Source organism: Panthera onca, chromosome D3 (genome assembly GCF_046562875.1).
Source record: "Panthera onca isolate mPanOnc1 chromosome D3, mPanOnc1 haplotype 2, whole genome shotgun sequence".
Taxonomy (NCBI): Eukaryota; Metazoa; Chordata; class Mammalia; order Carnivora; family Felidae; genus Panthera; species Panthera onca.
In genome coordinates this window covers 29,900,485-29,926,765 of record NC_138350.1, presented here as the reverse complement: position 1 = coordinate 29,926,765, position 26,281 = coordinate 29,900,485, and the positions used below count along the sequence as shown (strand labels likewise).

The 26,281-nt window shown below is 42.0% G+C and overlaps 1 protein-coding gene and 1 long non-coding RNA gene across 2 annotated transcripts; one reads left to right on the top strand and one right to left on the bottom strand.

The window, feature by feature from the left end:
- The first annotated feature begins 1,166 nt into the window (after positions 1-1,166).
- LOC145712984 (ankyrin repeat domain-containing protein 26-like) lies at positions 1,167-11,273 on the top strand. The gene is made up of 5 exons (XM_081790765.1): positions 1,167-1,452; positions 1,990-2,207; positions 3,454-3,682; positions 9,657-9,702; positions 11,103-11,273. The coding sequence occupies exons 1-5, from the start codon at positions 1,258-1,260 to the stop codon at positions 11,234-11,236; spliced, it is 822 nt and encodes a 273-aa protein (XP_081646891.1). The 5' UTR covers positions 1,167-1,257; the 3' UTR covers positions 11,237-11,273.
- LOC145712985 (uncharacterized) lies at positions 4,842-26,006 on the bottom strand. Its single transcript, XR_014135869.1, has 3 exons — positions 24,103-26,006; positions 5,732-5,858; positions 4,842-5,534 (listed from the first exon to the last, which is right to left on the bottom strand). It is a non-coding gene; the product is annotated as an uncharacterized LOC145712985 (long non-coding RNA).
- Positions 26,007-26,281: the final 275 nt, after the last annotated feature.

Sequence of the window (26,281 nt, the reverse complement as noted above, 5' to 3'; positions counted from 1 at the left end):
TTGGCTGTTGAGGCTGGCCTTTGTCTAGGATGTTGGCTAGTCTCAGCTGCATTATCTACATGAAGACTCACTAGGTAGCCTGGGATTCCTCACAACGTGGTGACTGGGTTCTAAGGGTGAGCTTTCCTAGAGAAAGAAAGTCAGATGGAAGCTGTATCACATTTTCTAACCTGGCCATAAAAATCACAGCAGTACTGCATATTCCGTTCACTAGGAACCAGTTACTGAAACCAGCATACATTTAAGGGGAGGGATTTTCACAGAAGTATCAATGAATTTATAAAACCACCACATCCACTCACCTTGTCTTACCAATCATATATAATGGATCGAAGTCCTTCCCAATTCAGCATCACTGAACTCCAGCCAGTTTTGTTGTTGTTGTTGTTGTTGTTGTTGTTTAGTATGATCTCTTATTTTCTAGAAAGTAACAAAGGATTACAAGATAACAGTATTGAATTAAAAATTTGTTTTGCCTCAAAAAAATATGTGGATCATCCAATTAAAGTTTTATACTGGGAGATGTGATTTCTTAACACATCCCGAAGAATCATTTCTCCTGGGAATGCAGTTCAAATTAGCATAAAACATTTGCAGTTCATAAAAAGGCTGTGGCATTAGAATCATTACTTATAGATTCATGAATTAGAGTCTTATTTTCAGAGTTTTATCTTGGGACGTATTTTTGGACTCGGGCATACATAAGTCAATATGATTTTGCTAAATCTTCTTTAAAAACTATGGAGTGTTAAGATGGGGGAATGGCTAAGAGACTTTCTCCTAAGGGGGGACTTATTTTATGAAAGAAAGATATGAAAAAATCATAGAAAAATAAAGGCATAGTATCAAGTGCAAATGTTGTGTAGTAAAGACAACGATAGCAAAGATCTATTTCAGTAACACCTGATGGCTTTTTAACTTTGCTCTTGATTTTCTGAGTTGTTTAAGGTTCCACATTCTAAGACAGGTAACATTTTATTGCAAATGAGTTTATTTAAAATTTTGAGTGCCTGGCTGGCTCAGTTACTCTTGATCCTGAGATTGTGAGTTCAAGCCTCACACTGGGCTGAGAGATTACTTAAAATCTGAAAAAAAATTTTGATAGTAGTTTTGAGTTAGACTCTTTTCACTCCACTTCCAAACTATAGTGTTTTATTCATGCAGGCTGATGTCCTTACAACAGAACTGGAAACTACATCTTCAAAATGTCTACACCTGGATGCAAAAAATCAAGTTCTTCAACAAGAGTTATTATCAATGAAAGCTTTCAAAGAAGAACGTGAAAAACTAGAGAGCAATAACAAGAAGTTACAAGAAGTAGTAAAATTGAAACAATTTATGGAAATGAATATGGTAGAACGCAGTCAAGTGGAACAGTATAAATGGGAGATTGAAGAAAGAGCACGACTGGACATAGTACAAAAATTACACGAAGTCAACCTGTTTTTACAGGTTAATTGATTGATCTTTAATGTGCTTTCATTCATTTCACTGCAAATTGCATTTTGGATAGATGTATTGTATGGGTTTCCTCTATTTGCTTTATGGTAATTTGTAGATTTCTGGAGGCATTTGTTCCTCCCTTTAAAGATTTCAGTTTTCATCACTGATCCTACTAAATCAAGAGGAAAAGAAAAAATGATGATTTAAACAACTAGTCTCACTATTAAGAGGAAAAGAAAAATTATGATTTAAAAATTGCACTGTACTTGGATTATTCTTAAGTTTATTGTTGACTTTTAAAATTTTGTCATTGATTCTATTATTTGAATTATCAGATTGCGTGAATACTAATACAAGAATGATTGAACTTTAATTTTATAAATCATATTTAATTCAGTTGACATTGATGATAAATATTTTACACTTGAGCTTTTTTTTTTCATTTAAAATTGCTCTCTGAATCATTGACTCAGAACTAAAGGAAACAGGTATAATTAATTATTCAGATTATAGCTATTTTAAAACTATCCCGTTAATTTGCTTTAGGCACAAGCAGCAGCTCAAGAAAACTTGGACCAGTTAAGAGAAAATGCTCATGCTTCAACGAGAAGTCAAATGGAACTTAGAATTAAAGATCTGGAATCTCAGGTCTCTACAATGAAGACGTCTCAAGAAGATTCTACTAAAACAGAGTTGGAAACCTACAGGCAACTCTACCTAGAAGAATTAAAAGTTAGAAAGTCCTTGAGAAATAAGCTGAACAGGTAAGTCAAAACAGAATCATAGACAAGAAATTTAGCTTATTAATTTACCTCTAAAGCATAATTTCTGTGGAGCCAAGTTCATGAGATGAGTAGGAAATGAAAGCCAACTAGATCGTGTAATTTTGGAAAATGATGTTTCTAAGTGAACTTACCTTTGAAATGTTAGTCCAGGACAGTTTGCATCCCTCCTCTTTTTTTTGGTTTTACAGGACCTCTTCTCCCACCCCACCCCCCCACACCCCCTGCCCTGTATATTTTCCAATGATCGGATCTGCTAGTCTTTAAGTGCATTGTTTGAAGCTTTCTCATTTAGAAGCATATTATTATAAAATTGCTTGTCAGAAGTACACTAAATAGAAATGTCAATGAGTTTGTTTTTGGAAGATGACATCTTTAACCTAAAAGGTCAAGTACTACTACTACTCATCCTGGCAGCTTGGTACATTTATTCTCTTGATTGTGAACTTTGGTATTATTACTAGAGTGGGCCTTGAGACAAACTATCCTTTATGGTTTTTCTACTTTACATAATGGCATACATGTGAAATATAGAAAGACTCACACAGGGCTGAAGGGGGGTATAGTTCCCAAAGTGGCTAAAAAGAACACCGTGGTGGGAGGGAGGTATGTGGAAGACTGAAGACAGAAAGGGCAGATTCTGCCTCCAATGCCTTGGTAACTGTTATAAGTTAATTGCCTCTGTAGCTGTTTTAATTCTTTCTGATCACACGTCTGCCATCTACTATCTCCCCTAGAGATTGTTGGTCTCAGTGATTCCTCGGTGTCAAATGCTCAGTTTCTTTGAGATAGTAAGTGAAATGTACAAGAGTGGTGAAAGCAAACGCTTGAAAATGTCTTTGAGGGATGGTTTATTTTTATATCTGTAAACAGGTTTACTAAATATAAGTATGTATATATACTGGCATCCTGAAGGATCCTGTCAGTACAGCCATTCCAGAAGACAGCAAGTATTATTCATTAAGCCATGTACATCACTGATAGCCACTTCTCTCCCTTCCCTAATTTGAATTGTTAGTTAGAGATCCCCCTGGAAACACAAATATTTCTTTAGAACAATTTTAAAAGTATAATTTTAGATAGTAGGTGTGCTCTGTCACATGTTCAGTGTTAAAACACTGTTCAATGGCAAATGCTATATACTATTATGGAAACTTAAAAAGATGTAAGTCATTTAGGAATGATTTAGGGAAAAAGAAAATGTATTTGTGTTTTTTAATGTTCACAGGACTAATGAGAGACTGTCAGAGAGCAATACAAAACTTCTTGTGGAGAGACAGCAGCATCAAACTTTACTCAGGACTCTTACTATGAGCTCAGGCCTGGAAACACCTTATTGTGGACATTTTGAAAATAATTCAGTGCTCAATGGAAACCTTACTCCAAGAGGAAACTTAGTGATTCCTACCTTATCCCCACGGCCGTCATATGCCTACTGGGAGACTTCCTTGTGGAAGGTTAGTTATATTATCTGTTTTACTTTGGGTTTCAGATATCGGATATAATTGTTGCTTTTAATTTGGTGAAATTCTGAGTTAAGTAACTAATACATACAAAGTAAAAGTCATAATTATCTGTGCTAAGAAAGAACTGAGGTAAATTATATATATATATATATATATATATATATATATATATCTGTATGTGTATATATATGTATGTGTATATATATGTGTGTGTGTATATATATATACATATATATATATATATATATATATATATTTTAGTCCCTTGATCTCTCATTTCCAAGAGATACTTATTTTTATTTTATTTTAGCAAGAGAATTAGTGAGTGCATGCAGGGGAGGGGCAAAAGGAGAGGGAGAAAGATAATCCCAAGCAGGTTTCATGCTCAGCACAGAGCCCAATGTGGGGCTCAGTCTCAAAACCATGAGATCATGACCTGAATCAACATCAAGATTTGGACACTGAAAACAACTGAGCCACCCAGGTGCGCCACAAGAGACACCTAGTATTAACTGTATTCAATAAATATAACTAAACTGACCCATGTTAAATTTCTTGAAAAGCTTTCACTTACATTTGATTTTAGAAAGTAAATGTTATTGCCTACTGACCACAGGTACACTTAGATGCTTGAACTTATTTTCAGTTGGCAGTGGTTCATAAACATTTGAAGGTTTTGCTATCATCCAGTTTTTGCACCACTGTATGTCAGTGAATGATCGTCCTCCAAACACTTAACAACATATGAATGTTTACGATTTAAAAGAATCCCAGGGGGTGCCTGGGTGGCTCAGTCATTTCAGCGTCTAACTCTTGATCTCAGCTCAGGTTTTGATCTCAGGGTCATGAGTTCAAGTCCTGCATTGGGCTCTACACTGAGCATGGAGGCTACTTAAAAAAAAAAAAAAAAAGAATCCACAGTAAGTCCTTTTTATGAATTAAATCAACTCGTAACACTAAAAAGGTTAATTTCTCTTTTAAATTAAATTTTTGCTATTTTCTAACATGAGAATGCATCTTTAATTGCTTTCTTATGGCACTTTTTTTCTTTTTTTTTTTTTTTGACTTATAGCACCTTTGTTTCAATTTTTATAAAATATCTTGCTGAGCGATTGTAGAGCATTTTATAAATAGCTAAATCAAGCAAATATTTGAATTTTTAAAATGAAGCTTTTATTTCTTCAAATGAGTTCTTTGCCCCTTTCTCTTTTCTTTTTCTGGAACCCCTTGAATGCAAGTATTATTACACTGGATATTGTCCGACAGGTCCCTTAACCTAGCCTCATTTTTAAAGTTCTTTTTTCTTTTTGTTTTTCAGCTTGGATGATTTCTACTACCCTGTCTTGCAAATTGTTGATCTGTTCTTCTGCATCTTCTTCTCTGCTGTTGATTCCCTCTAGTGTATTTGTCATTTCTGTTATTGTATCCTTCAGCTCTGATTGGTTCTTTTTTATATTTTCTATCTCTTTGTTGATGTTATCACTGGATCCATTCATTCTCCTCCCAAGTTCACTGAGCATCTTTATGACCTTTCCCTTGAACTCTTTATGAGGTACATAACTTATCTCTGTTTCACTTTTTTTTTCTTAGGTTTTGTCATGTTCTTTCATTTGGAAGGTATTCCTCTGTGTCCTCAGTTTGTCTGACTTTCTATGTTTGTTTCTAAAATGGTTTCTTTCAACTTTTTCCCTCTTTTGAGTGGGCGTTGCTTTTGAACAATGTACATTAGTTATGAAGTCAAGGAAGAAGAGAATGTTTCTGTAAGTGTTGTCTAGTCATTTTTCTTGGTGGAGCTGTGACAGGTGACACTGGGTAGGTGACAAGTAACACTGCTCTTCTCTTTCTAAATTCAGAACACAGGAGACAGGGAGATGGAGAGAAACTTAGTAGCTTTATTACTAATACACACTAACAAATTGGAGGATATGATTTAGGTTATGTTAGCCACATTGGGCTTCCTCCCAAACTGGGCACTTCCCCACACAGTTGTAAATTGAGGAAACAAATGCTTGACACCCACCCTGGGGGGAGGGTGCTTACCACAGAGCTGAGAGCAGACCCAAATTCATGTTACTGTGGGCAGGCACATCTTTTCAAAGAGGAGATTCAGAAACACATAAGCACTGCTTAGCTCCTTCTCCCAAATTCACCCGTTAGGTAAGTCTCCCTTCCTGTCGGGAGGGAGAGAGAGATAAGTCCACATGTGAGAAGTGAAGGTTCACCTATTATTTCTGACTGGATTTAAATTATAAATAAAGCGAATTGTGTCTTTTGTACATACCAACTAATGATGAGAGGTTAGACAGAAGCATGCTAGATGGGAAAGAGAAATCTGTGTTGGGTTTTAAATTTTGCTATAAATAACCACACCATGGGTTCACTCATTTGTTGATTGATTTTGAAAAACCAAATTTTCTTTGGAAGAAATACATCATTCTTTCAGGATGAATTTCCTCAGTTTCAGCTTGCTTGCTTCACCTAAAGATTTTCTCTCTCAAGTTCTCTGTCCTGTGGTTTAAAAAAGTTGTGCATGGGGCGCCTGGGTGGCGCAGTCGGTTGAGCGTCCGACTTCAGCCAGGTCACGATCTCGCGGTCCGTGAGTTCGAGCCCCGCGTCAGGCTCTGGGCTGATGGCTCGGAGCCTGGAGCCTGTTTCCGATTCTGTGTCTCCCTCTCTCTCTGTCCCTCCCCCGTTCATGCTCTGTCTCTCTCTGTCCCAAAAATAAAAAATAAAAAAAAATAAAAAAATAAAAAAAAAAATAAATAAATAAAATAAAAAAGTTGTGCTTAAAAATTGACTGCTACTAAAAGGAGTTAACATAATTTCTGTTCCTCTATTTTTATTCATGACTTTAAAATTTGTAATTTAGTTAGAGAGCTACTTTTGTGTGCCTCATACCTAAACATCATTGAGCCACATGACAAAGTTTTATGTATTCATTTTCTCTGAGTTATACTTAAAATATACGTATTTTTCCTGACTATAAGGAAGTAACTGGCATAGAACTCTAGGCTTGGTAAGACCAGAAGTGTATTCCTGATCTGCATCTAGTTGGTTTCATGACCGCAGGCAAAGTACACTCTCTCTGAGCCCTTTTTGTCTATTACGCAAAATTTGGGATTTTGACTAAATTAGTGACTTTTATACCTTCAACATAATTTTTTTTCAAAGAATAGAACATAATTTTTTTTTTTGCATTAAACTGTATTGTGTAAAACAGAGAGAAGTAGAGCTGTCTAACTAAAGGAGCGATGGAGACTATGGCTGTGACTCAATCCTGCAGTGTCCCTCAATCCTGCAGTGTCTCCCACCGAACCTTAGATTTCTATGGGCCATATTTGAATGCTAACAGTTAATGAGAAAATCCTTCTAATTAAAAATTCTTTAAAAATGTTCTTTGAATTAAAATTTGCTGATATATAGTTTTTCTGTGTATAATTTTCTCACCCTCTTATATTTCTGATAAATGGAAAGGTATACATAAAAGTACACATGTGTTCTTATTCATGGACTTGAAAGCTATTTTCACCAACGAAACACAGTTTTTACCTAGAAATAAACATAAAGGTCGCAGAGGTAAATATTTAGGAAAAGAGCTTTTGGGGAAAAGATGCAACATTACCTTGGTAGTTCCTTAAATCATGTCATGTAAAAAACGTGGTTTATATTTTATATTGTATTTATTAATGGTAATATAAAATTGTTTGAATAAAGCCTTCCCCCATCATCTGGTATTGAGTTATTAATTTTGTAAGCCTGGTATAGTAATGTTGTCCCATTCATTTTATAAGGCCTGAATATAATGCTAATCAAAAAAGTGTTATGGTTCCTCAAAAACTGAAAAATAGATATTCATTAATTCCACTACTGCGTATTTACCCAAAGAAAATGAAAACACTAATTTGAAAAGTTGTGTGCATCCCTATGTTTATTGAAACATTGTTTGCAATAACCAAAATATGGAAGCAATCTAAGTGTCCATAGATAGATAAATGGATAAAGAAGATGTGTAATATGTATACAATGAAATATACCTCAGCTATCAAAAAGAATGAGATCTTGCCATTTGTGACAACATTGATAGACCTAGAGGGTATTATGCTAGGTGAAATAAATTGGAGAAAGACAAATAAATACCATCTGATTTCACTTACATGTGGAATATAAAAAAACTAAACAAGTCAACAAACAGAATCATAACTACAGAGGACACATTGGTGGTTGGTAGAGGGGAGGTGGGTAGAGAGTAAGGACAAAATAGGTGAAGAGGAGGAAGAGGTACAAATTCCAGTTATAAAATAGATAAGTCACAGGAATGAAGAATACAGCATATGAAATATCGTCAGTAATATTGTATTAATGTTGTATGGTGACAGAGAGTAACTACACGTATGGTAGTGAGCATAGCATAGTGTCTACAATTGTCCAATCTGAATTTGTATACTGAAATTCGTGTAACATTGTCTGTCAACTATACTTCAATTAAAAAAAGGTATTAGGGAAAACAGTCTCTGAAAATATTGGGAAACATGTCAGCCAAAACATTTGTCCTCACACCTAAATTTGTAAAGACATTGGAATCCTTATCACCAGTGTTGATTATGTTCAGTACACTATTTTGGAGCCCATTTGGGGCATTCAGGAAGAGGCTACCTTGTATAAGAAAGATCTAAATAAGAACATTCTAGACAGGAACAGTTGTAATATACAGTTGACCCTTGACCAACATGGTTTCGAACTGTGCGAGTCTACTTTACTTACACATGGATTATTTTTGGATACTGTATAGTACTGTAAGTGTATTTCCTCTTCCTTCTGTTTTTCTCAATGTCAATTTTTTTGCCCTGGCTTATTCTACTGTACAAAATATGTACGAATCGACTGTTTATGTTACCGGTAAGGCTTCCAGTCAACAGTAGGCTATTAGTAATTAAGTTTTGGGGGGATGAAAACTCATATGCAGGTTTTTGACTGCACCCCAACCCCTGTGTTTTTCAAGGGTCACCTCTGGTTGGAAATATTCGTACACATTTCATAAGTAAGTAGATAACCATAACTTTAATAAGTCAAGTGTTTCTAAACTTGGTCCTAATTTGGACAAAGGAAACAAAGTTACAATTGAAAATTGTATATTGTTTTCCTTAACTTTAATTGAGAAAGTTATAAATCAGAAGCTAAGTTTGAAAATTGTTGTAACCCTCTATTTTTCCTTTCTTCAAAGAGATTTTCTGAAATCTTTGTGTGCATATGAAAAGAAATAAGTGTTTTAGTCATAATACAGATAGCAAAATATTATTACTCAATTTTTTGCCAGTAGAATTTCCACATGACAGTATGACAGTCCCACTTTCTTCATTTTATATGTATTTAAGAGTCAGTCCTGAAAAATTCATAGTAAAAGCATTCCTTCAAATTTTGTTTTTCTAAAAGTGAAAGAATGGAAAGCCCATTTTAAGGAACAATTCATTAAGATAAAAAACTGATTAAACTTTCATAAATGGCAGGGTTTCTAATCATTTCCAAGTAATAATTCAGTATACAATATGATTCTTGTTTAAACTTTTTTGTACCAGTAAGATCAAACATCACCTTTCAGAGATTATACACATTCAATAGATCAATATTAATTGTGATTTTTATCAGATTCACTTAAATAGCATTATATATATATAATATACACATATTATATATACGTATATATACATACACACACACATATATATATACACATATATACGTGTGTGTGTGTATATATGTATGTATCTGTTCTCAATTATCTAAAAATAACATAAAATATGTAGGAATTTATTTTATTCATGTGATTGTCTTTCTATGTAAGCAATCCCTAACTTTGGTTTAATCTCTACAAGTATTGTTTGAAGACCACATGTTGTAAGCTATATATAATTCCTACAATGTCTTTTGTTTACCTTACACATTCTAAATAATATTTGACTTATTTCAGATGCAGCAGGAGTTGGAGAAAGGAGTAACCAGAGCACTAGAAGAAGGTATGTTGCCAAAAATGTATGAAGTTAGGATATCATTGATTTCTGAAATAAACTATAAATAGTAACTGGCATCCCTTTCCATTGTTTGGATAATGGATACTGCATTCACGTTTTTTTTGTATATATCTAATAAAAAATGTAAAAGCATGAGCATAATGAAGAACACACTTCTTCCTCATTTAGTCCTCATGTTTCATAGCTCTTTTAAAATCTCCCAAAAGTCTAGGGGCACCCAGGTGGCTCAGTCGGTTGGGTGACTGATTTCAGCTCAGGTGGGTTCAGACCCTACAGAGGGCTCTGTGCTGAAAGCTCGGAGCCTGGAGCCTGCTTCAGATTCTGTGTCTCCCTCTCTCTGTGCCCTTGCTCGCTTGTGGTTTGTCTCTCTCTCAAAAATAAATAAACGTTAAAGAAGTTTTTTCAATCTCCCTAAGTCTATATATCTGTTATTATTTCTGGCGATAATCTTCCTTCACTGGTGCCATCCCTATGGAACTGTCAACCTGCACAAGTCTCAGAAAAGGTGTGCTTTATCAAATTGTTGTTTCCGCTAGTGATAGAAGACCCAAAGAGCCAAAGTCATCTTAGTAATGCTTGGTTAAGTAATTAGAAGTCATATAGCTGTCACTTGACAGGTAACAGGTTTCAATCTTCACTCATTGACTTTGTCATTGCTTTTGCCCTTGGGTAAAACTTCAAATTCCTTAGCATGGAATGAAAACACCCAAATCAGTTTGCTTCTTGCCAGATTATTCAGCCTTGTCTCACTATTTGCCCTACTCTGCTGCTTTGCTCTAGCACCTTGTCAAACTAAACTACTCATAATTGCACAAGTGTTCTTCCTCACATCTAGCTCTTTGTATGTGCTTCTTCCCTCTACCTAGCATACTATTTCCTTGTCCTTCAGGTGTCAGCTTACATATCACCTTCTCCAAAAAGCAGATAATATTGACGGAAAATTGGGATGTCCCTTCTGTATGTTCCAGTAGTGCTGTGTTTTATACCTGTCACTTACATTTGTATATCAAGGAAGGTCCTGTTCAGAAATGTTTGGAAATGCTTGTTTGATTTTTCAGTTTATAGTTTATAACTGTTCAGGGTGGACTGTGTCCCCATTTGTAATTTCACCTTGTAATGAAAAAACCAGAAACTCTGATATTTATCCACAATAGCAATTAATTCAGTGTGCAACCCTGAGCAAAATATATTTAATACTAATCTTGGGTTTCATATTGCAGTTGTACGTAGTTATTTTTCATTTTTCTTAACACCTTTTCATAAAGGCCCCAACTTTCTCTTTTTCTTTTTCTTTTTCTTTTCTTTTCTTTTTTCTTTTCTTCTTTAAGGACTTGTAGTGAAAAGTATTTTGGAGAAAGAAGATAATTCTTTCTTTTCCTTTTCAGCTGCTACCGAAGTTGAACGAGGATCCTGTAGAACTCCTTTAGTATCTACTGATGATTCAATTCTAAATCAAGATCCAGTATGGAAAGCGTCACGAGAATATGTACAGATTTTGAACAAAAATTATATGATTTGAAAAATAAATAGAAAAAATTTGCTGGATGCTTACAAAACATTGTCATTGTTTCCCAATTGAACACACTATATGGCAAAATCTTCATTAAAATAAAATGTTTTTGTGTCATATGTGTGTAATGAAAATCTGTATAATATTTTAAACTATGTTTCTTGGCATCTCATTAACTTTTAAGCACATTTTGTACGTGGAAACCAGCACTAGAGGGTTTGACATACATCAGACTGTTCCACTCCCTGCTGTTTGAACAGCACCCAAACAACGAAGTTGTCATTAATACTTCAGTAGTGTTCATGGATGGCTTTTTTGTATTTTCCAATTTTTATCACTATATGTGGGCCTAAAGATTTAGACGTTAGTTTGATGTATTCCTGCTATGGCTATTGCCAATGTTTGTACATATTACAATTTTTTATAGTGCCATAAAACCTATTTATAATTTTAATTGTAAACACTGATTCATAGCTCTTTCCACATGGAGAAATAAGATTTGCCTAAGGCTTTTCACCTTTTCTATTTATTTATTTATCTATTTATTTATTTATTTTTGATTTGCTTTTTGGAAACAAAGTTAGAGAAAAGAAAAAATAGAGAAAAAAAAGAACTCCTCCCCCCGCCCGAGAGCCATTCGCAGGTAAATTGCTAATGGGATGCCTGATTCCTGTATCATTTAAATCCTACAAGTCAGTACATTCCACATAACTACCATACAACCTTCACAATCAGAACATTAATACACTCAATGCTTGAACAATGGGGTTAAGGGCTCTGACCCCTGCCCCCCACAGTCAAAAAGCCATGAAAAACTTTTGAGCCCCAAAGACTTAACCACTACTACTACCAATAATCTTTTGTATATGATCTGTATCGTACCATATTCTTAAAATAGAGTAAGCTACAGAAAAAAAATACCATGAAGAAAATTATAAAGTACATTTCCAGTACTGAAAAAAAAATCTGTGTGTTGTCAGTGCACCCATTAAAACTCTTTTGTTCAAGGGTTCAGAATAATTCTATCATTTATTCCTCATAATTCTTTTTAAGTTTGCTCACTTATCTGTAGTATACGCAATACCAAGGAAGGTCCTGTTCAGAGCCATGTATTGAATTCAGTTGTGTGTCTTAGTCTGTTTCACTTTAGAACAGTTCCTTTGTCTTTCCTTGACTTTCATGACTTTTAACCTTTTGACGAGTAAATTCCAGTAATGTGGAATGCTTTCAATGTCGATTTTTCTTAGGTTTCCTTACGGTAAAATTCAGATCATACATTTTTAGCAAGAGTATCACTACAACCTACTCTTTTCATTGCATCTTATCGTGTGACCTACAATTTTGATTTGTCCCAATACTGGTGATGTTAATGTTGGCCACCAGAGGTAGTATCTGCCAGGTTTCTCACCTGGAATGTTAACTTTCCACTTTCCAATTATTTAGTATTTTGTGGGGAGGTACTTTTAGACATGTACATATCTCCTTTCTCAGACACCCTGTGCCAAGCCACCTCTTCTGCAGATGACATGCCCCCCTGCAGGTTCTGAAAACCCACGCTGGGCTATTCTTCCCCTGTGCAGATGCCTCCCCACCCGTTCAGTCTGTGATACTTCATTATTCTATATCATTCACTTTTCAGGCATGCTCTCACTTGAGCTCCAACACTGTGCAGGGTGACTGTCCCACACGTAATGCCTTCCCCATTCTGTCTAAGCTCCAGCACCTCATTCAGGACCCCCACAACTCCATGCCTCTGTTTCTAGGACTGGGAACTAAAATGTTGGGGATGAGAAAGAAGAAAGGAAGGAAGGGCTCCACAGGTCTTCTTTAATCAACTTGGCAAGCTCTCCAAAGCCGTTTCTCATTGGAATTGCATTGAATCTGCCAATAGTTGTAAGGAAAGACATTTCTTATACTGATTTTTCCAAACAACTAGTCTTTTAATTGTCTAAGCTTATTCCCCACAATATATTGTTTCTTACTCGAGTGTTTTATCTGCAGATTCCTTTGGATTTGGGGCATGCAGCGACATACAATCTATAAATAGTGGCATTTTCATTTCTTTCCAATTCCTAGAGCTTTCATTTTTTTTTCTTTCCTACTACAAGAATGACGTTGAGTAAATGTGAGGATAGTGAGTGTTCATGTCTTCTTGAAATTCCAACACGTAAAAGTAGTTTTCTAGAACTATGTAGATAGTGGGGTTTTTTTAAGTGTATATCTTTTATCAGTCTCTTAGTTTGCTCTTGCCGTTTACAACAGAGCACCATCAACACAGTGTCTTACAGCCACACACATGTATCTCACATTTTTATGGGTCAGAAGCTGAGCAATGGCTTAGCTGGGTCCTTTGTTCAGGTTCTCACAAGGCTGTTCCCAAGGTGTCCGCTAGACTGCCCTTCCCCATTTGGGTGATTCGATGGGAAAGAATCTGCTTCCAAGCCCATTGCGTTTGTTTTTAAGAGAATTTCCTTGTGACTGTATGACTGGACTCATTTCCACAGCTCTTTGCTAGTTGTCGGCTAGTTGGAGGCTTAGGTCCTAAGCGTTCCCAGGCACTTGTCTTAGTCCTTTTGGGCTGCTCTAAAGAAAATACCATAGGCTTATGAAAAAAAGTTTTATTTTTCACAGTTCTGGAGCCTGGGGAGTCCAAAATGAAGGCACTGGCAGATTCAGTGTCCAGCGACGGCCTGCTTCCTGGTTCATGGACGCTGGTCTTCCTGCTTGGCGCAGGGCCAAGGGAGCTCTCCCAGCCCTCCTTTATAAGGGCACTAATCCCATTCATGAGGGCTCCACTTTCATGACTTAATCACTTCCCAAATCCCCCACTTCTAAATACTATCACGTTGAACATTAAGATTTAACACATGAGTTTCGGTGAGTGGGGACACAATATTCAGCCTAGAACAAGGCTGTTCCTTGTTCGTGGCCACGTAGACTTCCTCGATGTGGCCGCTTCATTTAGGAGGCCAGCAAGGAGAATGTCACTTCAGAGAAGGCTCAGTCCTCCTTGAAGGGTGTTCACGTGATCAGATCAGGTTTGCCTAGCATAATCCTCCTTTTGATTGACTCTGAATTAACTGAATTAATTATGTCTGCAACATTCCTTTACATTTGCCATATTCTAATAGCTAGAGTCAAGTCACAGATCTTAAGAGAAAAGAATTATAAACAAAAGGTGACAACACTAAAGGGCAGATATTATGGAGTCACTTAGGGTCTTTCTGCTACAAGTATATTGAGGAAGTTCCCTCATAATACTAGTTTTCTAAGTTCTGTCATGAATGAATATTGAATGTTAACAGATGTTTATTTCACATCTATTGAGATAGGTTTTTTAACTCTTTACTTTTGAGAGAGACCAAGCAAGCCAGCAGGGGAGGGGCAGAGAGAGAGGGAGACAAGATCTGAAGCCAGCTCTGCGCTGACAGTGGCGAGCTCAATGCGAGCCCCACGTGGGGCTGTAACTCACACACTGTGAGATCATGACCTGAGCCTAAGTTGGATGCTTAACTGACGGAGCTACCCAGGCACCCTGAGATAAGTTTTTAAAATATTTGTGAATGGGGGGAGGGGCCAAGATGGTGGAACAGCATGGAAGTTTTGTGTGTGTCTCCCATCCATGAAATACAGCCAGGCCAACACGAAACCATCCTACACACCTAGAACACTGATTGGAGGACTAACACAACAATCTGCACAACCTGAACCACAGAATTCAGCAGGAATTTACCCCAAAAGAAAGAGCATGAAGAAACGACAGCCAGGGATTTAACCAAGACAGATAGAGGCAAGCTGTCTGACCCAGAATTTAGAATCACGATAATAAGAATGTTAGCTGGGATCCAAAATAGATTAGAACCCCTTTCTGCAGAGATAAAAAAAGTTAAAAAATAGCCAGAATGAAATTAAAAATACTATCACTGAGCTGGAATCACAGATGGATGAGTGGCGGCAAGGATGGACAAGGCAGAACAGAGAATCCGCGATATAGAGGACAAACTTATAGGGAATAACGAAGCAGAAAAAAAGAGGGAGATTAAGGCAAAAGAGCCCAATTTAAGCTAGAGAAACCAGTGACTCATTAGAAAGGAACAACATCAGAATCATAGGGGTCCCAGAAGCGGAAGAGAGAGAAATAGGGGTATTAGGGTAATGTGAGCAAATCATAGCGGAAAACATGTACGAAACCTGGGGAAAGACACAGACGTCAAAATCCAGGACGCACATTGGACCCCCATTAGATTCAACAAAAACCGACCATCAACAAGGCATATCATAGTCAAATTCACAAAATACTCAGGCAAGGAGAGAATCATGAAAGCAGCCAGGGGAAAAAAAAAGTTCCCTAACCTAAAGGCGAAGACAGATCAGGTTTGCAGCAGACCTACCCACAAGAACTTGGCAGGCCAGAAAGCAGTGGCGGGATATAGTCAGTGTGCTGAAGCAGAAAAATGTGCGGGGGCGCCTGGGTGGCTCAGTCGGTTAGGCGTCCGATTTCAGCTCTGGTCGTGATCTCGCGGTCTGTGAGTTCGAGCTCCCTGTCGGGCTCTGTGCTGACAGCTCAGAGCCTGGAGCCTGCTTCGGATTCTGTGTCTCCCTGTCTCTCTGCCCCTCCTCTGCTCATGCTCTGTCTCTCTCTCTCTCTCTCTCTCTCTCTGTCAAAAATAAACATTAAACAAATAAAATAAAAAATAAATGCAGCCAAGAATTCTTTATCCAGCAAGGCTGTCACTCAAAATAGGAGAGAGAAAAAGTTTCCCAGACAAACCAAAATTAAGGGAATTTGTGACCACTAAACCAGCCTTGCAAGAAATTTTAAGGGGGACTTTCTGAGGGAAGAAAAGATGAAAAAAAATTACATATACATACATACAATATGTATACATATACATATATATATATACATGTATGTATACATATACATATATATATACATATATATATACACATATATATATATGTATATATATATATATGTGTATATATATATCAAAAGCAACAAAGATCAGAAAGGACCAGAGAACACCACCAGAAACTCAACGTCTACAAGCATCATAATGGCAATAAATTCATATCTTTCAGTACTCACTCTAAATGTCAATGGACTCAATGCTCCAATCAAAAGGCATAGGGTAACAGAATGGATAAGAAAACAAGGTCCATCTATATGCTGTTTACAGGAGACCCAGTTTAGACCTAAAGACACCTTCAGATTGAAAATAAGGGGATGGAGAACCATCTATCATGCTAATGGTCAACAAAAGAAAGCTAGAGTAGCCACACTTATATCAGACAATCTAGACTTTAAAATAAAGACTGTATCAAGAGATGCAGAAGGGCATTATGGCATAATCAAGGGGTCTATCCACCAAGAAGACCTAACAATTGTAAACATTTATGGGCCAAATGTGACAGCACCCAAATATGTAAATCCATTAATCACAAACATAAAGAAACTCATCGATAGTAATACCATAATAGTAGGAGACTTCAACAGCCCACTCACAGCAATGGACAGATAATCTGATCAAAACAATCAACAAGGAAACAATGGCTTTGAATGACACACTGGACCAGATGGACTTAACAGATATATTCAGAACATTTCATCCTAAACCAGCAGAATATACATTCTTCTCCAGTGCACACGGAACGTTCTCAAGAATAGACCATATACTGGCACATAAATCAGCCCTAAGTAAGTACAAAAAGATCGAGACCATACCGTGCATATTTTCAGACCACAACACTATGAAACTCGAAGTCAACCACAAGAAACAATTGGGAAAGGTAACACATACTTGGAGACTGAAGAACATCCTACTAAAGAATGAATGGGCCAACCAAGCAGTTAAAGGGGAAATTGAAAAGTATATGGAAGTCAATGAAAGGGATAACACCACAACCCAAAATCTCTGGGACGCAGCAAAGGTGGTTATAAGAGGAAAATAGATAGCAATCCAGGCCTTCCTAAAGAAGGAAGAGAGATCTCAGATACACAACCTAACCTTATGCCTTAAGGAGCTGGAAAAAGAACAGCAAATAAAACCCCAAACCAGCAGAAGACAGGAAATAATAAGGATTACAGCAGAAATTAATGCTATCGAAACAAACAAACAAACAAACAAAAAACCCCACAAAAATACCAGTTGAACAGATCAATCAAGCCAGAATCTGGTGCCTTGGAAGAATTAACAAAATTGATAAACCACTAGTCAGTCTGGTCAAAAAAGAAAAAAAGGAAAGGACCAAAATAAATAAAATCAAGAATGAAAGAGGAGAGATCACAACCAGCACAGCAGAAATAAAAACAATAATAAGAGAATAGTATGAGCAATTACATGCCAATCAAATGGGTAATCTGAAAGAAATGGACAAATTCCTAGAAACATATACACTACTAACACTGAAACAGGAAGAAATAGAACATTTGAACAGACCCATAACCAGTCAGGAAATCGAATTAGTAATCAAAACTCTGCCACAAAACAAGAGTCCAGGGCCAGATGGCTTTCCAGGGGGAATTCTCCCAAACATTTAAGGAAGAGTTAGCACCTATTCTCTTGAAACTGTTCCAAAACATAGAAATGGAAGGAAAACTTGCAAACTCTTTCTATGAAGCCAGCATTACCTTGATTCCAAAACCAGGCAGAGACCCCACTAGAAAGGAGAACTATAGACCACTTTCCCTGAGGAACGTGGATGCAAAAATTCTCAACAAGATATTAGCCAACCGGATCCAACAATACATGAAAAGTATTACTCACCACGACCAAGCGGGATTTATACCTGGGATGCGGGGCTGGTTCAATATCCGCCAAACAATTAACGTGATTCATCACATCAAGAAAACAAAGGGCAAGAACCATAGGACCCTCTCAGTAGACGCAGAGAAAGCATTTGACAAAACACAGCATCCTTTCTTGACAAAAACCCTCAAGAAAGTAGGGAGAGAAGGAGCATACCTCGAGATCCTAAAACCCATATATGAACAACCCGACGCTAATATCATCCTAAGTGGGGAAAAATGGGAGAGTTTCTCCCCTAAGGTCAGGAACAAGACAGGGATGTCCACTCTCGCCACTGTCACTCAACATAGCATTGGAAGTCTTAGCCTCTGCAATCAGACAACACAAAGAAATAAAAGGCATCCACATCGGCCAGGAGGAGGTCAAACTTTCCCTCTTCGCAGATGACATGATACTCTATATGGAAAACCCCAAAGATGCCACCACAAAACGGCTCAAATGGATTCATGAATTCGGCAAAGTTGCAGGATATAAAATCAATGTGCAGAAATCGGTTGCATTCCTATATGCCAACAACGAGGCAACAAAGAGAAATCAAGGAATCAATCCCATTTACAGTTGCACAAAAAGCCACAAAATACGTAGGAATAAATCTAACCAAAGAGGTGGAAAATGTATATACTGAAAACTATAGAAAGCTTATGAAAGAAATGGAAGAAGACACAAAAAAATGGAAAAAGAGTCCATGCTCCTGGATAGGAAGAACAAATATTGTTAAAAGGTCGATAATACCCAAAGCAATCTACATGTTCAATGCAATCCCTATCAAAGTAACACCAGCATTCTTCACAGAGCTGGAACTTATAATCCTAAAATGTGTATGGAACCAGAAAAGGCCCCAAAGAGCCAAAGCAATCTTGAAATAGAAAACCAAAGCAGGAGGCATCACAATCCCAGACTTCAAGCTATACTACAAAGCTGTAATCATCAAGACGGTATGGTACTGGCACTAGAACAGACACTCAGATCAATGGAACAGAATACAGAACCCAGACATGGACCCACAAACGTATGGCCAACTGATCTTTCACACAGCAGGAAAGAATATCCAATGGCGTAAAGACAGTCTCTCCAGCAAGCGGTGCTGGGAAAACTGGACAGCGACATGCAGAAGAATGAACCTGGACCACTTTCTTACACCATACACAAAAATAAACTCAAAATGGATGGAAGACCTCAATGGAAGACAGGAAGCCATCAAAATCCTCGAGGAGAAAGCAGGCAAAACCCTCTTTGATCTTAGCTGCAGCAACTTCTTATTCAACACGTCTCCGGAGGCAAGGGAAACAAAAGCAAAAATGAACTACTGGGACCTCATCAGACTAAAAGCTTCTGCACAGCGAAGGAAACAATCAGCAAAACGAAAAGGCAACTGACAGAAGGGGAGAAGGTATTTGCAAATGACATATCAGATAAAGGGTTAGTATCCAAAATCTACAAAGAACGTCTCAAACCCAACACCCAAACAACAAATAATCCAGTGAAGAAATGGGCAAAAGACATGAATAGACACTTCTCCAAGGAAGACATCCAGATGGCCAACCAACACATGAAAAAATGCTCCACATCACTCGTCATCAGGGAAATACAAATCAAAACCACACTGAGCTACCACCTTACGCCTGTCAGAATGGCTCACATTAACAACTCAGGCAACAACAGATGTTGGCGAGGATGTGGAGAAGGCGGATCTCTTTTGCATTGTTGGTGGCACTGCAAACTGGTGCAGCCACTCTGGAAAACGGTATGGAGTTTCCTCAAAACACGAAAAATAGAACTACCCAACGACCCAGCAATTGCACTACTAGGCATTTATCCACGAGATACAGGTGTGCTGTTTCGAAGGGACACATGCACCCCATGTCTATAGCAGCACTATCAACAATAGCCAAAGTATGCAAAGGAGCCCAAATGTCCATCGATGCATGAAAGGATACAGAAGATGTGGTATCTAGATACAACAGAGTATTCCTTGGCAATCAAAAAGAATGAAATCTTGCCATTTGCACCTACGTGGATGGAACTGGAGGGTATTATGCTACGTGAAATTAGTCAGTCAGAGAAAGACAAAAATCATATGACTTCACTCGTATGAGGACTGTAAGAGACAAAACAGATGAACATAAGGGAAGGGAAACAAACATAATATAAAAACAGGGAGGGGGACAAAACAGAAGAAACTCACCAATATGGAGAACAAACTGAGGGTTGCTGGAGGGGTAGTGGGAGGGGGGATGGGCTAAATGGGCAAGGGGCACTAAGGAATCTACTCCTGAAATCATTGTTTCACTCTGTGCTAACTAATTTGCATGTAAATTCTAAAAAATGAAAAATTAAATTAAAAAAGTAAAAATAAAAAAAATAAAATAAAGTATTTGTTACTGTGGGAAATTACATTATTTGCTCATGATAAACCAACTTTGCATTTCTCAGAGTAAGTGAACATAGTTGTGATTTCATTCGTTTTTTTTTCTTTTCATTATCTTATTTTATTTTTTTATGTTTATTTTTGAGAGAGAGAGAGAGAGACCGAGCGTGAGCAGGGGAGGGGCAGAGAGAGAGAGGGAAACGCGGAATCTGAAGCAGGCTCCAGGCTCTGAGCTGTCAGCACAGAGCCGGACGCAGAGCTCAAACTCATGAACTTCGATATCATGACCTGAGCAGAAGTGGTCAGCCAAGTGAGCCACCCAGGTGCCCCTATTTTATTTTATTTGGGAGAGAGAGAGAGAGAGAGAGAGAGAGAGAGAGCGCACACACAAGAGTGGGGGAGGGGGGCAGAGGGAGAGAGAGAGAGAATATTTTTTTTTTTTTTTTTAATATATGAAATTTACTGTCAAATTGGTTTCCATACAACACCCAGTGCTCATCCCAAAAGGTGCCCTCCTCAATACCCATCACCCACCCTGCCCTCCCTCCCACCCCCCATCAACCCTCAGTTTGTTCTCAGTTTTTAACAGTCTCTAATGCTTTGGCAGAGAGAGAGAATCTTAAGCAAGCTCCGGGCTCGATGCGGAGCCAGATGCAGGGCTCAATCCCATAACCCTGGACTCCTGACCTGAGCAGAAATCAAGAGTCGCATGCTTAACCCATTGAGACACCCAGGCGCCCCTCGGGGCCTACATTTTCATTTGGCACTGGGCCCCACAAATTCTGTCACTGCAAAGTCCCCACCAGGCCACGCCCCCCCTCCCCTCGACCCCACCTGCACACTAGTCTCCCTCAGAATGAAATGCAAACTCCTCTCTGGGCCCACAGACCCCGCCAAGCTGGTCCTCGAATCTTTGCTGCCCTCGCCGCCCTCGTCCACTCAGCTCCAGTCACAGTCCCCACCTTTCAGTCGCAGGGTCCTCCCACTGGCTGCTCCTAGGCCTGGAATGTGGCTGCCTGCTCAGAGGGGCCCTCCTGGCCCTCCAGCTACAGCGGCTGTCCCCCGCCCGGGTCTTCTGCTCCCCGGCACTCACAGCGGAAGCTAGCTGGCTCCTTATTTACTTGTTCGTGGTCTGTCTCCCCCACCCACACCCTGGCGCTCAGAATGTCAACAGGAGAGCAGGGTCATCTTAAGCCTGTAAGCCTCAGTCATCGGTCACAGGTCGCGGTGGCGCCCCAGCCCCTACCCCCTAGGACAAAGCCTGGCCCAGAGCAGCGCTCCCTAAACAACTGTGGCCTGACGAAGCACCTGGCCTGAGAAGTGATGACAGACTCTGAGTGACAAGTACCCTCTAGTGTGGGGCGGCAGGCCCGGCCAGTGCGAGCCCAACCTGGCAGGGTGTTCTCCCCTGATCCCAGGCCCAGAGAACCCACCCCCCCCCCCGCACCCCCCGCACTCCCCACCTGGATCCTCAGTGCCGCTGAGATCAGCACAGGGTGTCGGGCAGTGCCAGCCCCTCCCACCAGGCTCCCCCCTCCCCCAGGGGGACAATGTACAAAGGGCCACTTCAGCACGGAGCTTCAGCTCCATCTCTAGCCCACAGGCCTGAGGTGGGGGAGGGGAGGGGAGGGTGTGCCCCAGCAGTCCTCTGTCCTCAGGGAGCCTGCTCTAGCACAGGGCCAGGAGGGTGACAGATTCAAGCTGTAGTGCGGAGAGGCTTTGTTCCAGGAGCTGCGCCTTGAGGCGTGGGGGAGATGCCCTTGCACAGTGAGGGGATGAGACACATCAAAGCACAGGGTCGGCGTGCCGGGACAGAGGGCGGTCCCCATGGACCCAGGCAGCGGGAGTGGAGTGGCGCTCCCCCATGTGGACAGGGCACAGTTGCGAGGTGCAGCCGTGGCACTCAAGAGGCTAAGGTGCCTGCAGGGTTAAGGGAGAGAGAGGAACAGACCCGGCGGGGTCTGGGCCAAGCTGGAGGGCAGAGGCCTGGGCTCAGAGTCCGCTCCCATCCTGCCTGGGACCCTCTGCTGCAAAACCAGCCACAAAGAACTCGCTCAAATAGTGCTTCCCGAAACCTGAGCTGATAACCCGAGATGTGACCATCCACCCAGTCTCCCAGGCCAGGAGCCCTGCAGTCATCCTGAATCTGGTTTCTCGCTGACCTCGCGCTCCCCATCGCCAGGCACATCTCTTCCGTGCCCAGGTACTTGTCGTCCCACCCGGCCCCCTGTGCCACTGGCCCACACTGCCTGCGCCAGCATCCACGCTCACCTGGACAACAGCAGCAGCCTTGCCAGGGAAGGGGCTCCTGGCTTGAGCCCCACGAGCCAAGCAAAAGCCACATCTGATGCTGCCCCTCTCAGCTTGGAACACCTGCTCCCAGGATAAAGTCCAAATCCTCTAGGAGGCTCCAAGTTTCTGTGTAATCTTTCACTCCCTGCCCAGGGAGGCTCAGCTGAACTGCACTTCCCCCAGGCTGAGGAAGGACTGAGCTGCCTCACCCCTGGCTTGCCCCCCAGGGCTCCTCACCCCACACTGGGTGGTGCTGCCCAACTCTCCTGGGCCCCAGCACAGAGCCTGATGCAAAGGAGGCGCTGACCTTGGCCTCTTGAATGAATAAACGACACCCCCTCTCCGCCCCCAAATCCACACACCTGCACCTGCAGTCAGTGCTGCTGGGCTCTCAGAACTGGTCTGGGGTTGGAAAACATCTAGTCCTGCCTGGGCAAGGCACACCCCGATGAGGTGGCTCATGTACAGGAACTCGACGGGTCCCCCACAATGGGAGGGAAGTGGTGGAGAGTGGAGACACGGGAGGACTCCAGCCCTCCAAGCGCTCTGAGCAGGATGGCTGATGGTCCGGAGGAGACCCGGCAAGGAAGGAGGGGAAACAGGAAGGGATCTCGGTTCCCCCCTGGGTGCTCAGTGCCTGGCACCATGCCAGGCTGCTGCTGCCTCAAAGGATGGGCTGGAACCCTGGCTCCAACGCCCCCCGCCCCCAACTCTGGAATCCTGCTCTCTTGGAGGCAGAAAAGCGGGGGCTGGTAGCGCCGCCTCACAGGGATCTGGGGAAGTGACCGGGCTGCTCCTGGCCCAGATCCTACAGCTCCAGCTCTCTGGGAGCCCGAGCAAGGTCATCCACCTCCTTCAGGAGAGGTGGCCTGGAGCAGGTGCACCTGGGGAGCCTCCGTGGAGCTGGAACAATGAGTCCTTTTTCTTTTCCCTTCCCAATCCACCTCTGCCCACCCCTGCCTTCGAGGGGCCGCGGCGCCCTCGGCTCAGGACCCGACCGTCTCCACCGGGGGACACTCAAGAAGCCCTCACCAAATGGCACAGGGCACCATGCAGGGCTATAGGCACCCGGCCCCTGCTCCTTCCTATAGAGCCACCGGTCTGTTCTTGCTCCTCTGATTAGTCTTTTCCCTCTGCTAGATCCCGAGAGCATTCCGGAAAAGGGCCGCAAGTGCCCAAATGTCCCACTGAGTGTGAGAAAGAAGAGAAAGGAACAGCAGTGACCAGACCATCACCACAAGGGGACAGAGTCATTCAGGAGTCAGGTGGCCAGGGTCCAGGCCTTAGCCATGCCACTAGCTTGCCAGGAGAGCCTGAGCACCAGGTGAAGTGCTCCATCTTGTCTCACCGTCACGTGACCATTTCACAGAGGGGCAACCTGAGGTTTGGAGAGGGGACAGGACTTGCCCGAGGTCAGGCAGCAGCGAGCTGTGGGGAGGTCCTGGCTCAGCAGAGACCACGTGCGTGCCACTGCAGCTCACCAATGCTCAAGGCCTCCCCGTTCCTGCCGGACCTCCACCTTCCCCGCACTGACCACCGGGGGCACAGACTGGATCTTCCAGCTTCTGGCCGACTTGAGTGTTCCAGGTTCTAGAAGGCCCACATTCTAGGTCTGCTGCTCCATCTTCCTCCTCTAAGTTCCATGATCCCGCTTCTCTGGTCTGGATCACGGGGTTCTACTTTCCAGGTGCTGTGTTCTGGTGCCTGGTCCCCAAGTTCGCCTCTCAGAAAGGTCTGCAGCCCAGGCAGGTTCTCCAGCCAACAAGCTTCATTTTCATTCCCTGTATTCTCTCCCAGCCCCCAGCAGTCGGGGCCCACGGGTCACCACCTGGAGCTCCGGTTCCGTCGGCCCTCGGGGGTGCTTTAGGGCATGAAAATGGCTGGGGAGGCCTGTCCCAGGCCCCAGATCACTGGGCTGAAGGGGATACTGGAGATCATCCTCATAGCTGGGCAGGAACACCCTTCCCCACTCTTCCCCGTGTCTCCAGGACCACGTTTCTGACCACCCCCAGCCCTGCCGGCCTCTGCCCCCACCAATCCGCACTGCGACAGCTCCCAAGACGGCACTTCCCGAGGACGGAGACCTTGGGTCATTTTTCTTTGGGGTCAGAGCCTGGTACTTCCTTAGTGGGTGTCTGTTAAACACTTGCAGAATGAATTAACCAGGTGTGCCCAGAGTCCCGGCAGGATTACACACTGTCACAGCCTCAAAGACCAGAGTTCACATATGACAGAGATGCTCACGCTGTGTGTGCGTGCAGGTGATGCGCACAAAACACGTGCTCAAAAACACAGACACGTCACACCCTCAAGTCAGCAGATCTGTGCCCCTGGCACCTAGCTTGGGCCCTGGCACTTGGCTGAATAACAGCTGACCGAATGAATGCGTGCTCTGTACTAGGTATATGGGGGAGACGGAGATCGGATCCTCACCCAGGATCAAGGCTCAGCTGTGATTCCAAAGACCATTTGCACGAGGTCGAACTTGACTACATTGTAGGAGGACCCCCTGGAAAGGCACTTCGGGGCCGGAGTTGGTAAGGAAGGCAGTCAACAGTGCTACGCACCCACCTGGGCACCCGGATGGAGGTGAAGCAAATAGCCCTAGGGCCACCTCTGGCTGGGAGGGGCAGAGGACAGCCTGGGGTGGGGTGGGGTGGGGTGGCTTTCCAGGTGGAGGTGGGAAGGCGAGGGCCCTGAGGCCTAACCCACACGACAGGAAGGACAGCAGAGGTTTGAATGGCATTCTGGCTGTGCTACATCCCAGTAGCCCCAGGTCTGGACTCTCGCTGACCCAAATTCCGAGAAAGAGAGACACACGGGCTAAGCTGTCTGCCCCAGGCGCGCCTGTTCTGGGGGATGGGCCCGGGGCCAGGGTCCCTCTGGAAGCCACTCACACATGGTGACCCCAGAGTCTCATGAATGGGGAGCTGGCTGTTCTCAGGGCACCTTTTCTTAGACCTCTCTCCTTTCCATGGTAACTTCATTTTTCTGGTTATGAAGGTTTCACCTACAACCTAGGAAATGTGAAAATCACAGCGTAAGAAGGCTAATATCGCCCACCATCCCCGGGGCTAACATTTTGGCCTAAGTTCTCACAGGCTCTTTTTCCCCCCGCGCACCTTCTTGCTGGAATGAGCTATCGATGTGCATTTCCTGCCAGCTTTTGGACAGCAAGCATTTTCTCTAAGGAGCTTTGTCCTCCACATGGGAAGACCAAGTGCAGACCTGAGCCCTGGGGACTTTGCTCTCCTGGGCTTCTTCCCATCCCCCCCAGACCTGACCTGGATCCTGCAGACAAATGCTCCAGCTGGGGACCGGAGTGGGGGAGGGGTACGGCCACATAGCCTCCTCTTACAAGCCACAAAGGGACTACCAACCACTCCCCAGAGTGCTCTAGGTCAGTCCCAAGCACCTCGGGCCTTCCACGTTCCCTCCGTGAAATGGGCATGTTTGGCTAGCTATCTGGCCTCAAGGCTCCCCAGCCTGGTCTCCTCTGTGGGCTGCAGCGACAGTCGCCTGAACTGGGCTGCACCTTACAGCTGCTTTCCCTGTCCACTCCACTGGCATCTCAGACCAGGC